We start from the raw sequence: 16001 nt of genomic DNA, 5'->3' as shown, positions 1-16001 counted from the left end.
GGCCCGCGCCCCGGGGCCGCCTCCCGCTCCCGGCCGCCCCGCCCGCCGCCGCCTCGCTGCCGCCGCGGCTGCCCATGGAGGCCGCCGCCGCCGAGGCCGAGGTGCGGCTGCTCTTGCAGGAGGCTCGGGAGAGCATCGAGGCGGCGCGGAGCTACCGGCGGGAGCTGCAGCAGCGGCTGCGCGGGCTGCACCAGGCGCGGGAGCAGGTGGGGAGGCGGGCCGGGAGCGGCTCTCCGGAGCGGCCCCGGGAGGAGCGGCCGGAAACTTGGGGCCGGCCGCACTCGGGACCCGCTGCGGGCGGCGGGCCGCGGCCGCTGCCGTGCGTGGGTCCTGTCCGCCGGGATGCGGCTCGGCTGTGGGGCGGTGGAGGAGGGCGAGCCTCCCTGAGGGGGCGGTGAGAGCCCCGGGAGCCCGGTGGGGTTGCGGGCACGGCAGATGTGCGGCGTGTGGGAGGACGGCCGAGCTCTTACTGAGCCGGGCTTCATTCTGTGGGACCAGAGGGAGCTTCCCCAGGCAAGAGTGAATCTCTTGAAGAGTTCGTTTTCCGGAGCTCTGGTCTCGCAGGGCGTGTGGTGCCCGTGGCACCCCTGCCCGCGGGCCCCATGCTCCGCCGTGCCCGGCGCACGTCCCGGCAGGGCTGCGGCGCTCCGGGCTGGCCGGTTTGTCCGCACCGGGGCATGGGCAGCGCGGGCAGGAGAGCCGCCGGGCCGGCTGGCTGCTCCGCTCGGCCTCAGCACGGGCAGGGCGCACTGCAGGCCGTGCCGTGCTGCCTTTGAGTCAGCTCTGCCGGGGGTGAATAAAAGCCCAAACAAAACCAAACTTAGGGAGCGTTTCCGTGGTGGCCTGGTGGTTTTTGTTAGTGCAGAAACCTGCTGGGAATGTGCTGGGTGAGTGTCCTGCTCCCCGAGCGTGGAGGTGATCGCTGGACATTTAATTAGGCAGCACTGAAACCACAGGCTGCTTAAGAAAATGAATTGTTCGTGGCTGCCTTTCATCCAAACCTTGTCATCTCAGAGTGTTGCTTGGCAGTTCCAAGGGCAGTGAGAGTTCCATGTGCCTTTGTGCAGTGAGTGTGTAGTTAGCTCACATTTCCTTTTGCTCCTGGGGACAATTCCCTTGCTGTGTGCTGTTTCTGTTTTCTCTCTTTCCATCTTCAGCACCACTTTCTGTTTTGTGCGCATCCCAGAGCTCCCTGTGTTCCCAAAGTGCTGAGTGTGCTAGACTGGGGTTTGTATAGTGGCAGCTTTATTTTTTGAGGACTGGTTGGCTGATGTGATGGGACTGGATCACTCAGCGTTCCATCCTCTTCCTTTGGACCAGTGGGATGTGATTTTCCTCAAACTTCACAGAGCTCTGTGTGTTCAGGGACTTGCATTTCCTCTTTTGCATGATGAGCAGTATCTAATTCTGGGGCTGAGCTGCTGAATTTGTATCTGTCTGTAATGGAGGTAGAATGCTTGGAGAAGTGAGTGTTCTGTCTTCCTTTGCCCCACCCCTTCACAACGCTAAATACTTCCTTTTTTTTCCTCAAGCATTGAACTTACAAGAAAAGGGAAACAGAGCTGTGTGGCAGCTGCAGAGCTTCATGAGTATTTGGTGGAGAGGAAATTTATTTTACCTGACCAGAGAACTTCCTGTGTTGGTTGTCTGTACTTCTAAAGATCTACAAATTGTGTGTAAGGCTGTCAGCGTGTTGTAGCATTTCCTTGTGTGCGTGACTTAGAAAAGTTGTTCACAGGGAGATGTTTACTTCTGATTTTTGCATCTTTAGCTCGGGGATGTTCAAGTGGGTTTTCTTCCCTAAAAGCCAGATTCAGCAAGTTTGCAGACATTTTAATGAGCACTTGTAGAGCCTTCTGTGGTCGGGTTCTTCCGGAATCAGAACTTGCTGTTCACCCTGTCCGGTCACCAAGAGTAGCTGTTTGAACAGAATTTAAAAGAAAGCAGTTTTATGAGGATTTAAAAATCCAGTGAAGTGATAGCACTTGGAAAAGTGCTCCTAGATAATTTTCTAAAAGTCTGATAGGTTTTTGTTTGCAAGGAAGATTACCAGAGGATGGCAGAGTGGTTTTTAAGTAGGATTACAGCAGTGGGGCTTTTTTGAGGGGCAGCAGGGAGGAGATCTACAGAGCATTTGGATTTTTCTGACGAGAAAAATTCCTTGATTGAAGCACCCATAACCCAAGTTGTATTTTGCTTAGTTAATATGCTCTTCCCCTGGTCCAGGCTGGTTTCTTTGCCTCCCTCCCTGCTGTACATGTACTAAAAATGACTTCACTAGTTTGTTAACTGCCAGCGGTCATTTTTTAAAGCAGACTCCACTTGCAGCTTTTCTGCAGCAAGTGTGGATGAGATGCTTCAGAAAAATAAAAGATGTGCATGGCCTTTGCCTTTATCCTGAATCCTTCTTTCCTGTTACCTGAATTCAGATCAAAGATAGTGCAACTTTGACCAGAGATGTGCTTGAGCAGCACTTTAGCGATTTGAAAGGGACCCTGAAGAAGCTGCTGGACGAGCGACTGATGTCCCTGCTGCAGGAGGTGGATGTCATAGAGCAGGAGAGCATCAAGCCCCTGGATGAGTGCCAGAAGCTGATCGAGCACGGGGTCAGCACGGCCGATGATCTGCTCCGGGAAGGTGAGGCAGGACCTGCTGCTGAGCCTGAGCTCTGCCTTCCACTGTGCTCTGTCAGAGGTCTGGAATATTCCCATTATCATCACTGTGCTTGGCTCAAACTAAATGTTAAGAATTGGGTAGATGTGGTGAAGAGCTGATCATTATTATCTCCTACAAATCTGTATTTCAGCATTTCACTCCGATCCAAGGGTGTACATATGTCAGTGTAGCCTCTCCTGGAGGGCAGGAGGTACCTGTGTGATAATTATTTCACTGCAGAGACATTCTTACCTTTCCAGGGTAGACAGAAAAATATATTGGGCTACTTTGAATTGTGGGTACCACTATAGCAAAGTGTCTGTTTTGGTGCAGTAGATTATGTCTGTCTTGCTGAAATAAACACATTGTCCCCTGAGTGTGATTATGTTTGCTGTTGGTGGGAAACATGAGGAATCAAATGGCCACTGTACAGGGAAAATGTCTCTAAAAAGTCTGAAGATGAGGCAAACAAAAATGGACATGTGGAATATTACTGTAAGGGCCAGACTATACCCTGCTGATGCTAAATACCTCGGCAGAAAGGAATGTCACTCTTGCCTGTTTTCCCCAGGCTGGAGAACCTACTGGGAGCATGTCTGAGCCATGAGTGTGTTGGCAGTTTCCTTGCATTGTTCTCATGTCTCAACTTTAACTTTCTTTCAGCATGAGCTCAGTTCTGGGAGCTCAGGCACATTGAGCTGTGTCCCAGGGGTGGGAAAGCTCCCAATTCCTCCTGAGCCCTGAGCTTTGTGCTGGCTGGGAGCTCAGTGCCTCCTGCTCACAGGAGCAGTGACCGTGTTTAAGGATTCATTTGCTGGGGTTTTTTCTACCACCAGAGCTCTGGGACAGCTGGTATTCACCTTGATTTTAAGTCTCAGGTTACTGAATCAGCGTGGTGGCAGAAGTTTTTTGTGTGAAGTTCTGTGGGATCTGATGAGAAGCTGACTCGCTGCAGTTCCCATTCCCCGGTGCTCTGAGCAGCAGCATCACCCAGGGCCATGGGCAGGTCCAGCACAGGCTGCAGCTGAGGCACAGAGGAGTTAAGCCTCTGTGCTTGTTAAATCTCCTGCTGCCAATTATGACGTGTGCTTTCCTTCAGAGATTTGTAACGTGTGTAATCCTCCACTTGGAAAAGGACTGAGCTTGCTGAAGTTGTAAATTACCCTAAAGTCAGCAGAAGGAGACTGGAGCATATGTCTCTGTAAGATGAAGTGTGTGATGCTACTTTATATGGAAAGCTTAGGAAAGTGTTTGTATTTATCTGCACACATTATTGCATGGATTAGATTATTTCCTTCATTGTGACAATAGTACCATTTTGATTGTGGCAAACAGAACAATGATTGACATTATTTCTTGCTTTTAAGTGCCTGCTTTTTTATTTTCTGATCAGTGAATGTGCTTTGCTTTTTTCTTCATTTAAAATTAGTGGAGAAAGGGATTAATAATCCTGTTTTTTTGTCATCTGACCCCAGTTCTACTTCTGTCTGAGACCTGAGGCAAATTATTACATCTGTTATGGGTGTGTCTGCAGGTAGCTTTCAGAGCTTCAGAAGTTGCTAGATAGGCTTTATATTATTACCTATAATTGCATTTTCTAGCTAAGACTAGTGAGAGTGCTGAGAGTGCTTCACATTTAATTGGTTGTTCATGTCAGAACTGGTTATTCTTTGAAGCAAAGAATGCCTTCTGTGGATGTTGTCTCATTAGAAATATTTTTACTGTTTGGTTGCAGGAGAGAGTGCAGTTGATGGAGATGTGGGACAACAGAATGAGAAACTTTGCAACTTTACAAAAAAAGCTTTACATATTCAGCTAGATAGGTAAGACACCAACATTCTGAGGTGGTCTGAGGCAGTGCCACTTGTGCCCTTATTTTCAGGGGATCTTTTCTCCTTTGAAACAAAAGCTTTCTGCTCCGTTGCCTCAAAAAATTAATTTGAGGTGCTGCTGTCCTGTTTGTTTCACAGACTTTCTTTGGGGCTGGCACTCACAGAATGGAGGGGGTTTTCACCCTCCATGTGTGCTGTGGAAATATATGCTGTTTATTTGTGAAGGGTGAAGCCACTGCCTGCCGAACAGCCTGTGTTTCAGAGTATTTGCTGACAAACAGTCTGGTTAGGGCTGAAACACAAGGTTTTCTGAGTCTTTTAAGTTTGGAGTGCACGTGCCAATTCCTGCAGCTGTTCTCTCTTTGCAAATCTGCACAGATTCAAGTGTATGGATGAAATATGAATTGTGGAAGCTGGCCCCTCTCATTACAGCAAACTTTCCTTTCTCAGCTTACCAGAAGTGCCCTCCTTGGTTGACGTGCCTTGTTTATCTGCCCAGCTGGATGACTGCCTCCTTACTATATTGAAAAATCAAATATTCAGACATGGAACTGTGGCATCCCGCCCACCTGTACAGCTGGAGGAGTTTGTGGAAAAGCCTGGAGGTATTTTAGTCAGATGGTGTAAGGTAGGTAAAATATCCTGTGTGAAATTCCTTTAGACTTGAGTTTTTTCTAAAAAAAACCAAACAATCCACTTTCTTGCTGAACTCTCTACTACCTTCCAAGGATTTGTCCACTCCAGGGTGGAGTTAAGAAGTTTTTTTGGTAATGGTGTCATTTAAAGACAAGGTAGTGCAGTGATGGTGTGTGGCTGGTGCTGGGGTTTGTGTCTGCCTGCAGTGACACTTGATTTAGCAGACCCAGCATGAGGCTGGACCTGCTCTGTTATGCTTTTACCCCTAAACGCATTTGTGTTTCCAGGGAGATGCAGTGGGTAGAAAAAGAAAATATTATTCTATTAGCTACTCCAGTGCCCTTTCTCTTCAACACACAAAAACCACTGCTGTGGTCTGATGTGGTTTAATTGTTGTTGGACAGCTCTCTGCTCCTTGGCAGCATCAAACAAACCTTTGTTGTTCTAGCAACAGCCAGTCCTTGCTGGCCACCCTGAAGGATGTGGACTCAGGTTGTTAAACCATAGCACTGCTCTCAGGTGGGGTTTCTGGTTTTCTGTGCTGTGCAGGAGTTCCCTGAATTTGGTTGTGCCTGGGGGATAATGGAGGGTGTTTTTGAGGGGGGTTGTGTAAATATCTTTTGACTCAGAGATATCAAAGAACTGGAAATCATTCCCTGGAACAGTTTATGAAGGACAGCACTAATTTTTCCCTTGCTGTTAAAAACTGGCACAGAGTTTCTTCTGCAAAGTTGTTTTCAGCTTTTTGGCTGAAGGATCTTTTTATATCTCTGCTAGAATGAACAGCTTTCTGTTCAATGTTTCTTCTTCTGTAGATATTTTCTAACTGTAATAATTCTGATACATCTGTTGGTTCAGACACTGCTGTCACTTTCTGCAAGGCACATTTTCTGCTCTGAAGTACTCGTGAGTGTGCTCACCTGCCGTGTGCCCCTGCAGGGGAGGGGATGTGAGTGCCTGAATGAGAGATGTGGGACTCCAGGCTGCTCTTCCAAAATGCAGTTTATTACATGCAGGAGGTTACAGCAGTCCAGGGTCGTGGGCAGCAGAGCCTGTGCCTAGAGCTGTCAGCTGCAGCTGGCCTGGAGACCCTTAGCTTAGGTTACAAATGCATTATGTACTTTTCTTTGCTGAGCATCTTAATACAGTAGAACCAATCTATACCTTAACTTTTATCTGTAGCCTATCATAACTACTACAATTACCATATTCATGTCACTATTCTCCAATCACTAAAGGTTAGTACATTACAGTTTAAGCTAGAAGTTGTTTTTCAGTCTTCTTGCAGTGGAAAATTCTGAGACCTTTTTTCTACTTGCAACATTTGCTGACTTGTTTGCCTGTGCTATCTTTCTGCTTGGTAAAAACATATTGTTTGAGGTGGGTTTATCCTTTGTTCTAAGTCATAAAAACCCCCTTCTAACTCACATACCCGTTGCCTCCTTGGTTATCCAGCAAGACTGGCTCAGCAATTCTTTTCTTCTATATCAAAACTTGCTTCCATCTCTATTCCTTCCTCAGCTTCTACATTCAAAAATCTTTCTGCTAAGCATCTGTGAGACTTTCTTGACAAACCTTCATCCTTCCCAACAAGGGGAAAGGGGGGGGCTCCTGTCTGACTCAGTGACCGTTTCTGCAGGTGGATGAGGATTTCACAGCCCAGGACTACCGGCTGCAGTGCCGCCGCAGCCCCGCGGGGCCCTTCGAGGACGTGTACGTGGGCTCGGAGCCCGAGTTCCTGGTGCTGCAGCTGGACCCCCACGTGGATTACCAGTTCCGCGTGTGCGCCCGCGGGGACGGGCGGCAGGAGTGGAGCCCCTGGAGCGTGCCCCAGAGCGGCTGCACCTCGCTGGTGCCCCACGGTACTGCCCGGCCTCACCGGGACGGGCTCTGGGAGGGGCTGGCATCAAATGTCACTAAACTTGCAATTTAATGAATGCACATATAATAGCCTTGCAGTAAGAGGAATTTACCAGGGATGTGAAAGGCTCAAATTCAGTCTGCAGGTCTGCCATTTCTTCCTGTCCCAGAAATACGCTCCAGACACCAGGAAATCAACCCTACAGTGGTTTTTCTAGAGTTGGATTATGACTTTCTGTATTTGTATATTTTGTTCAAATTCTCTGCAACAAAGCTGTGAAGCTGAGTACCCAGAATCATAACCAGACAGAATATTGGACTAGCTCCACAGACATGTCTGAGCTGTCCCTCTGTCCTGCAGCGTGTTCTTGGCTCAGTGAACCTTTCACAGGTGGCTCACTGCTTCCTTAGCCTTGGAAAGCATGTGAGCCAGAAAAAAAGCATTATTTTTTTCTACTCCCTCACCATAAGGATTTTTGTCGACCTACAGCTCATAACAAGCTCTTATCTTGGAGAGAGGAAAACTTAAATTTTCTCTTCACTTACAAATTTCTAAGCGCAGTGGGTAATGAAGGCTTTCCTTTTCTTACAATAAGACTTGGCAGGAATTGTAGCAAAGAGTGAACTCCTGGTGAACTCTGAGCTGGAAAATACTTTTTGTAATTACAATTTATTTGAAAAACAAATCTCTCCATAAGAAAAAGGCAAAACCAACCCGTTTTTAACATAGCTTGAGTTGCATGAGGTGGACTGAGTAGACATTGGGACGGGGTTGATTTTGCACAAACGGGACCAAGTTGAGGTTCACAGTTTTCTTGCTTTTTTGTTTGTTTCCTTTGAAGAATGGACAGCTGGTCTGGAGGGTTACAGCCTGAGCAGCCGAAGAAACATTGCACTGCGGAACGATTCTCAGTCCTGTGGTGTGCTCTACTCCAAAGCTCCCACTTATTTCTGTGGGCAGACGTTGACATTCAGGCAAGTCCTTTTTGGGTGGCTGGTGCACCCCCTGTGAGCTGTCACATCTGAGCTGTGTGTAAACCTGAGGCATGTTGGAGTTGTAAATCAGCTCAGCTTCAGTCAAGGTAGTGCCTCTGTGTGACATCTGACCTTCCTTTAGTTCTGCTTCCTGGCTTTGTAGGAAAACACCTGATGTTTTTGTAGGACCTGCACTTATATAAGTGAGTGAACTCCTGAGGGATGGTAAAATATAGCTCATGCTGAGCAGATCTGTGGAATGTTGAACTTCCTGATGTTTTGTAGCAGCTGTTACTGGCTGAAGTCAGTGGAGCTTTGCCTCTAGTTCCTTTTGACCTTGGGTCAGGGGTGCTTTCCTTCCCAGACTAATCACTGGCTCTGAAGACTTCAGACATGAAAACACTGATGTGCTGTTGGGATGACAGTCTAGCAACGATGCCTTTAACATTTGAGATAATTAGTGCTGGTCAGACTACTGCTTGAAACTGGCATTAGAAGATCCAGAGTGAAGGGATCTTGTGAATTTCAAGCTTTCCATTTGACACAGAACATGATTAAAAACCTTGGCAGCTTTGCTGCCTGTCATCCTATCCCTGAGATGATGCTGTTTAACAGGGTATGAGGAATGTCCTTGTGGATATGTCAGTTGTGATTACAGACCTCAGAGACTCTGAAGCTTTTTTAATCTTTTCCCTGGTTAAATGAAACTACTTGCTGTACAGCAGGCAGCCCCCACAGACAATTGAAAAGGGCTGTTCATGATACTTTCATGACTTCTTCCATGGTGTTTCATTTATCCCTTCCTGATCATGGATTTTGTTAACTTTAGATGGTTGTAGTGTGAGGATGTATTCAGTTGCCCTGTCTGAGATGGATAAAAAGATCTAAAGCTTTCATTTGAAATCTGTTGCTAGATTTAACTTCTCTTGGCTCAGCAGTGCCTGTGAAATTAAAGGCAGAACCTTGAGGTTTCCCTTGGTTCTCTCTCAGTCCAGTGCTTTTATAATTTTTTATTGGTAGCATATGAAAATGTTTTGCTTCACATTTTGGTTATGGACTTCTCTCCAAGAGGAGATTGTTTCAGGATGGCAGAGCTCGAGCAGGCACGTGTCCACAAGAACTATCGTGACATGAATCTTGAGACAGAAGACAACCTCAAAAATTGGTTTTGTTCTTCTTCCAAGGTCCAAGAGTAGCTTCTTGTTTGGAAGAGAGAGATTTTCTTGGGCTGGGAGATGTAGTACTTGATGCTTGATTTCCTCCAGCTGCTGGAACACAAGTTACTATTCTCAGGCAGCTCTGTGTTCTCTTTTCAGGACCCAGGCACAGCTTGTCAGTGAGCAGTGAAGTTGTGATAAACACAGTGCTTTGTATCCACATTTTAAAGATAACCTGTGGCAGTTGTGCTGAGGTGAAGCATTTGGCCAAGCTGTAGGAAAACATCACTGCTTTAGGTCAAGTTGCCTTGCAGCCTGCAGGAAGCTGCCCTTGGGGAAGGGAACATCTCTCCACAGTGACCTGCTCTTCATCTCTCTGAAGCTTTCTGTGCTGTGGGGAGCCACAGTGCTTGTGGCCAGGCACTCAGTGGTTTGGGCTCACCCAGCAGATGCCCTGTGGTGGTCACAGTTTGTCAGGAGCCCAGCAGAGCTCTGCTGACAGCTGAGGCAGTGCCTGTGATGCCCATGGATGGACCTCTCTGTGCTCTGAGGCAAAGGGAAGTGCTGGGGGTCACCAGGTTCAGTGTCTGGGCTGCAGTGCCAGAGACAAGGTTTTGTTGTGCAGCATTTTTGTTTCAAAAGGAATTTGAAATCTCCTTTGGAGTTGCTTTGGGAAAAGATGGTGGATCCCTTCCAAAGTAAAAGCTTCTTGGAGATTCAAGTAATCATTTTCCCTTTGCTTTACAGTGCAAGGCTGTTGCTCTTAGTGGCATTCCCAGGGGACTGGAAAACCTAATGGAGTGCAAAAGTAAAACATGGTTCCAGTTTTATCTTTGCCTCTAAAGAGTTAACCCATTGTGTGCCAGTCCACTGTCCCCTTTAATTGCTTTTTCTTGAAAGTTCTGCTGCAGTTTTCCTTTGTTTGCCAGCAACCACGGATCAGTCTGTTCTTTCTCTCAAGCTGCAAAGAAAATAACAACTGCTTTACTTTTTAGAAAGGACCATCTGAATTTCCTGAGTCACTCAGGCTCTCTGTGAAGTAGGATTTAGCACCTTTGAGAGGTGGCAGTACATGAGAAAGGACTCAAGTCCAGAGCAGCCCTTCAGTGTACGAATTGTGCAGACTCACTCCTCTGCTGGGGCCCACAGGAACTGAGTCCCTGGTCATTTGCACAACTGGTTTGCATTTTCTTCAGAGATTCTCTCCCCAGACTAAAACCAAGCAATGCCTAGAAGAACATTTACATGTCTGGCCTCCCCAGCAGAGGCCAGACATGTAAATGCTCTTCTAGACATTGCTTGGTTTGCACCAGGCTGATTTATTACAAAAGCTCAAACTAAATACAACCCCAAAGCAACACTCCATCCTCATCCCATTACAGCAGAATATGCCAGGGTCAAAAAAACCTATTTCAGTCATGCTTATTAAATCCCTGCTGGAGCTACAGCTATCTTGCCATACTCATGATGCTGACCAGTAGTGTGGTATAGCTGATGGTCCTGCTGAACATACTGTATGCTTCAGAACCCTGGAAATAATTTTGAAACTCATTTCTAAGCTGTGATAATGGAGAATTGTATTAAATAACACTGGAAGTTTGCAGGAAGCAAAGGTTTGCTTCATATTTTGTGCAGATTAATAAAGTATTGCTCAGTGGAGCTCTCGGGAAAGCTGGTAGGAATTTTGTCATTCACCAGGGATCTCCCCAAAAGTTTGGGTGAATTTGTTGAGAACCCTGGAGCACAGTACAGGGGTCTGGAGTGACTGTCTGGATTTCATGGTGTGTTTTGATTGAAAGCTTCAGGTTTGGACTTAACATTTTGCTTGCTAGGATTGAGACCGTGGGGCAGCCGGACCGCCGGGACAGCCTGGGAGTGTGCGTGGAGCAGCGCAACGGCGACGAGTCGCTGCAGCGGGACCAGGCCGTGTGCATCAGCACCAACGGTGAGTCTGAGCCACACAGCTCACAGCCACCACTGGCAAAGGACCTCAGAGGTCGAGTCCAACCCAGCCCCAACCCCTCAGCCACACCCTGGCCCCCAGTGCCACAGCCAGGCTTTATTAAACACGCCCAGGGATGGGGACTGCACCACCTCCCCGGGCAGCCATTCCAGAGCTTTATCCCCCTTTCTGGAAAACACTTTTTCCTAATATCCAGCCTGTATTTCCCTTGGCACAGCTTCAGACTGTGTGCTTTGGTTCTGTCAGTGCTGCCTAGTGAGAGAGACCAACCCCACCTGGCCACAGGCACCTTTCAGGAGCTGTGCAGTGATGAGGGCAGCCCTGAGTCTCCTTTTCTCCGGGCTGAGCACCCCCAGCTCCCTCAGTGGTTCCTCACAGGGTTTGTGTTCCCAGCCCCTCTCCAGTCTCGTTGCCTCCTCTGGACACACTCGAGTGTCCCAAAGTCCTTCCCAAACTGAGGGGCCAGAACTGGGCACAGCACTGCAGGTGTGCCCTCACCAGTGCTGAGCACAGGGGAAGGATGACATCCCCTGTCCTGCTGGCCACACTATTCCTGATACAGGCAGGAATTTTCCTTCCCAAAACCCACAGCCTCTGGCTCTTTAGATCCCTGCATTATGTATGAGCAACTTTCATGTATGTGCTGCTTGTGCAGTTAAAAATCCTTGGTGAGATCACAGATCTCTTCCTGCTCAGTTATTGCAGCCTGTTCCATGTGACAAGAGAAATGTAGCAGGGTTACTTCCCTATTTGCTGGCAAAAAATAGATGTGGTCTTGCACGTTAGTATGTACAGAAAATGAGAAATATTGTTAGATCTGTTGACTGTTTCAGGGGCAGTATTTGTAAATGGAAAAGAGATGACAAACCAGTTGCCTGCTGTTACTTCTGGCTCGACTGTGACATTTGACATGGAAGTTGTGCAGTTGGGACCCTGCAGCAACGAGGGAGGAAACTTCAAGCTCCGAGTGACCATCAGCTCTAACAACAGAGAAGTGGTCTTTGACTGGGTACTTGATCAGTGCTGTGGCTCTCTGTATTTTGGATGTTCATTTTCATACCCAGGCTGGAAGGTTTTGGTCTTTTAGCAGTGAGTAAAGGGATTTTTTGTTCTTGCTGTAAAGTGTAATGTTAAAAGCTGAGTTTCCAGCTGTTTGACAACAATCTGGTAACAAACCCCTGTCTTTATAGTACTTGAACTCCACTATATTGTACTTCGTACTGGATCATTTAAACAAGAATTGTGAAACATTGGATTTGTTACTCCGGAAAAAGCTAGAAACAAGCATTTGTGTAGGCAAATTAATTTAAGCAGTCCATCAGACCTTTCCTTTTTTCCTCTAGACTTGATTTTTGTCAGTATTTCATTGTACTCGTCTCAGGGTACGCATGTTGTGTAGAATTAACTTTGCTTAAAGCTGCTGCTCTGTGAAGTGTTTTAGGGGTGGTAATGGACCAAAGCTGTATTTCTACCACTCAGAGCACAGTGTTTTGAGCAGCAAGGTCCTGCTGTGCTTCTTGTGCACGATGCTGCCTTTGGAGCCTGCGTGGGCAGTGCCCGCCCAGCCGCTCCCCGCACGGTACTGTTCATGCCCCTGGGCAGGCAGCCCTGAGCCAGCCCGGCCTCAGGGAGCCAGCCTCTCACTGTCTCACCTAAGTGCCTTATTTTCATACTTCTTGAGCTGTTTTCTGTGTTGTCACTTGGAATATGTTTTCTGTAGTAGCTGCACGGTGTTGGCCATGCACAGCTGCCTCGGGCAGACCGACAGCCAGAGCAGGATGTGATCCTGAGCCTCTCTGAACTCTTCCCTGGCTACAGTTCACACAGAGCCTGTGCCAGAGCAAGTCTCAGTGATTTGGAACCTGAGCTCACCCTGTGGATTGGCAGCTGTGATTCCTGAGCCCTCCTAACACTCAGAGACAACCTGCTCTTACTGTCTGCCCACAAAAGTGCTGTTGTGATGTGCAGGATTCCTGACCATCCCAAATTCTGCCTGGGGACACTGGCAGTCAGGGCAGGGGCTTGGCTCAAGCACTGCAGACTGCAGCTGCTGCTGGAGCTCCACCTGGAGTCAGGGAGATGGGCTTTGGGTGGGCTTCAGGCAGGCCCTGCCTTCACAGATTTAACCTGGGGCAGTCAGAATTGAAGAGTGTGGTAATTAAGCTCTCTCCTCCATAGAGTAGGATGGGATAAATAAGAGTGTGAATTAAATTACTCAGAATTTAGAACTTATGTAAAGTTACACATTTGTCCTCTAAGGAGCAACTAAGCTGGATAGGCTCAGTCTCAAAAGAGAGCCCATTCCTGGTCAAAAGATTGCAGTGCTACTGGATTTAAGGAATATTTAAAAGTAACATTCACTGATGGGCTTCTTACCTCAAGTTTAATTAAAATTAAATATATTTTATCATGTTAGAGTAGCACTATTTTTATAAAGCCTAGACAATCATACTGCCTTTCCTTCAGTGGCAATGTACTACATTAGCCCTCTATGCTACCATAATAAGCTTAAATCATAAAGGCTTATTTTGCAATTAATTAACATTGCCCATACTGATACTGTCAGTACAAAAAGATCAGCCATCCTGCCTGAATTCTGTAGCAGGGGTACAAGAATTTCAGACAAGGAGAGAATGGCTGTTGGGATTTATACATTTACAGGAGAAAAAAATGTGTGCGTTTAGATGAGTGCAAAAAAGCTGCACACAGCAGAGTTAGGGTGGAATTGGCTGCAAGACATGAAGTGAGGCAGACTGAGCTGCTGCAGGTCAGATCATGCACTGTTAGCAACAAAGGGCCTGCAGTACTCAGCTTTTCAAGCTGCACTATTGGTGTTAGGGAAAAGAGAATACTGGCATATCCTGTGCTTTCAGTGCTACTTCAGTTCTGCTGTGAAGAGTGTTTTCAGTCCTTTCACATCAAGGTTCAGTAGATGAAAGTGTCAGTCCTGCTCAGAGGGTTGGGCAGGCACTCCACACAGCAGCTGACTTAAATCTTGCTCCATGTAGTAGTGCTGGCAGTTCTACTTACACACTTCAGGTATCAGGTACTAGTCGTAACTTAGTACTTCTACCATATGGAAAGTAAAATTGTGAATATCCCCACTTCTGAGGTACCAGTGGCTCAGGTACCTTTTCATCTGCTTTGGGAGGGGCTGGTCAGACTATAGATTCTTCAGGATATTTACTTACATATTAGAAAATAAAGCTTAAACCTTGAATTCAGGTACTTCCAGAGGTGGTAATGCTGTGTCAGGTTGTTCAGAATATACAAAAAAGCAGCTGAAGATGACTGTGAAGGGCCATGAGAGGCCCCTGCTGCTGCCCTGGAGAGGGCAGAAGCTTTTCTGCCCTCAGCTTTAGCTGTGTGTTGAACAAGGGCAGTTTGCCAATGGTTCTTTTGTTGTTATTGTGGTGGTTTTGTTTTTCATTTGAACTTGGCACGAGCCTCGCTGTCCAAATTGCCAATGAGGTACTTTCAGCCACCTCGTGGAGCTGCACCTTGTGAACAGAGGAGGAGTGAAGAGTCTCAGGGCAAGAGACCCGAGCACTAAAGGAACAAAGGATGCAAAGGAGCGGAAGAGGCTTGAACTGAAAGGTGTAAATTCTGTTCTTCCGCAGCAGAGGTCAGCTGGATGGAAAACTTGACACTTCCTTTACAATTTGCACCTCTAGCTCTTGGAGCCCTGCAAGCAACAGAGTGTTAATGGCTTATGAAACCCAATCCTGAAAGTTGTTTTCCTAAGCTAGTACATTAACTTACCTCAACTAAGACTTGTGTCAAGAGAAATTTGAATTTTTTTAAATAAAAGTTTTATCCCTCTAAACTGTGTATGGTCTAGAAGATTCTTTATTGAGGCATAAAGCTGAGCACCATAGCATTCTAACAGGATAAGGATATGTTTTCTAGAGCACTGCAGCCATCTTTAAGAGCTTCTCTCCATTTTTTTCCTATTTATTTAATCTTCTGTCCCTCAGAAGTCCCCAACAATTTATTTCCAGGTTTCCCACCTCTGCACTTACCTTTATGTCTAAATTTTAACTGACATCTCTTAAAAAATATTTTTCCCTTCTTTTAATAAAATTTGTTACAGACCTATGAGCTACCCTCCCTCAACATTCCATCCCAGCTGATTTGTCTGTGTCCATTTTACTGTTCCCATCTCTTACTGGTGCATTCCATGCTGCAGCTCTTACACATCTGGAGGTTTTGGCCAGCAGCAGAGGCATTTAATCACCTTCAAATAAAGTCCCTGTTGGAGTAACACACAGCTTTACTTCATTCCCTTAGTTCTGCTTTACCTGGAGCCTGTTCCAGTTCTTTGGTCTCTTTTAAAGGAAAAACAGCTTGTGAAAGCAGTAAGTGAAGTTGCTGACTTGGCAGCTTTCTCTCATAAATACTCCATTCACATGAGCTTTCTTCATGACAAGGTGCCAAGTGTTCCTCCTCCAGAGCTGCAGCTTCACTCTCAAACTGAACAGCCTAAAAACTGCAGGTCAGGCAGGGGAGGACTTACCTACTCCAAAGCCTTTGTTTTCTTGGATGTGAAACCACAGTCAGATTTGTAGCAGGGAACATCTCCAGTCTCTGATGACACCAGACTTCTGTGAATTAAGAAATATTTAACTTGGAACAACACTGTCAAAATTGCCCTCACCGAATGCCTCCTGTATTCCCAAAGGTAAAATCAAATTTCTGGTTTGGAAGTTTTGTTGATTGGATGAATAATCAGAACAGTTCAAATCATGGGCAACTGCTTCATTCCAGGCAGTGAATCTTTACCCCACCCCTCAAAATTCAAGAATTACATTCAAGATGCATTCCAAGCAAAGCACACTGAAGGTTAGCAATTCATCTACCACTTCTGAATATAGTATTTAATGCACTGAATTAAAAATTCAAATCATACTAGGTTGGGGTTCA

The 16001-nt window shown here is 46.6% G+C and overlaps 1 protein-coding gene across 1 annotated transcript; it reads left to right on the top strand.

Annotated features, from left to right (window-relative positions):
* The first annotated feature begins 38 nt into the window (after window positions 1–38).
* On the top strand, window positions 39–14904 carry CRLF3 (cytokine receptor like factor 3). The gene is made up of 8 exons (XM_039716071.1): window positions 39–206; window positions 2430–2637; window positions 4391–4478; window positions 4938–5115; window positions 6763–6985; window positions 7826–7958; window positions 10948–11060; window positions 11912–14904. Exons 1-8 carry the CDS (start codon window positions 75–77, stop codon window positions 12163–12165), a joined length of 1329 nt encoding a protein of 442 aa, XP_039572005.1. The 5' UTR covers window positions 39–74; the 3' UTR covers window positions 12166–14904.
* The last annotated feature ends 1097 nt before the right edge of the window (window positions 14905–16001 follow it).

This window comes from Passer montanus, unplaced genomic scaffold, assembly GCF_014805655.1.
Source record: "Passer montanus isolate IOZ18808 unplaced genomic scaffold, ASM1480565v1 scaffold35, whole genome shotgun sequence".
Taxonomy (NCBI): domain Eukaryota; kingdom Metazoa; phylum Chordata; class Aves; order Passeriformes; family Passeridae; genus Passer; species Passer montanus.
The sequence above is the reverse complement of the archived record's forward strand: the minus strand, read 5'-3'. Positions and strand labels throughout refer to the sequence as shown.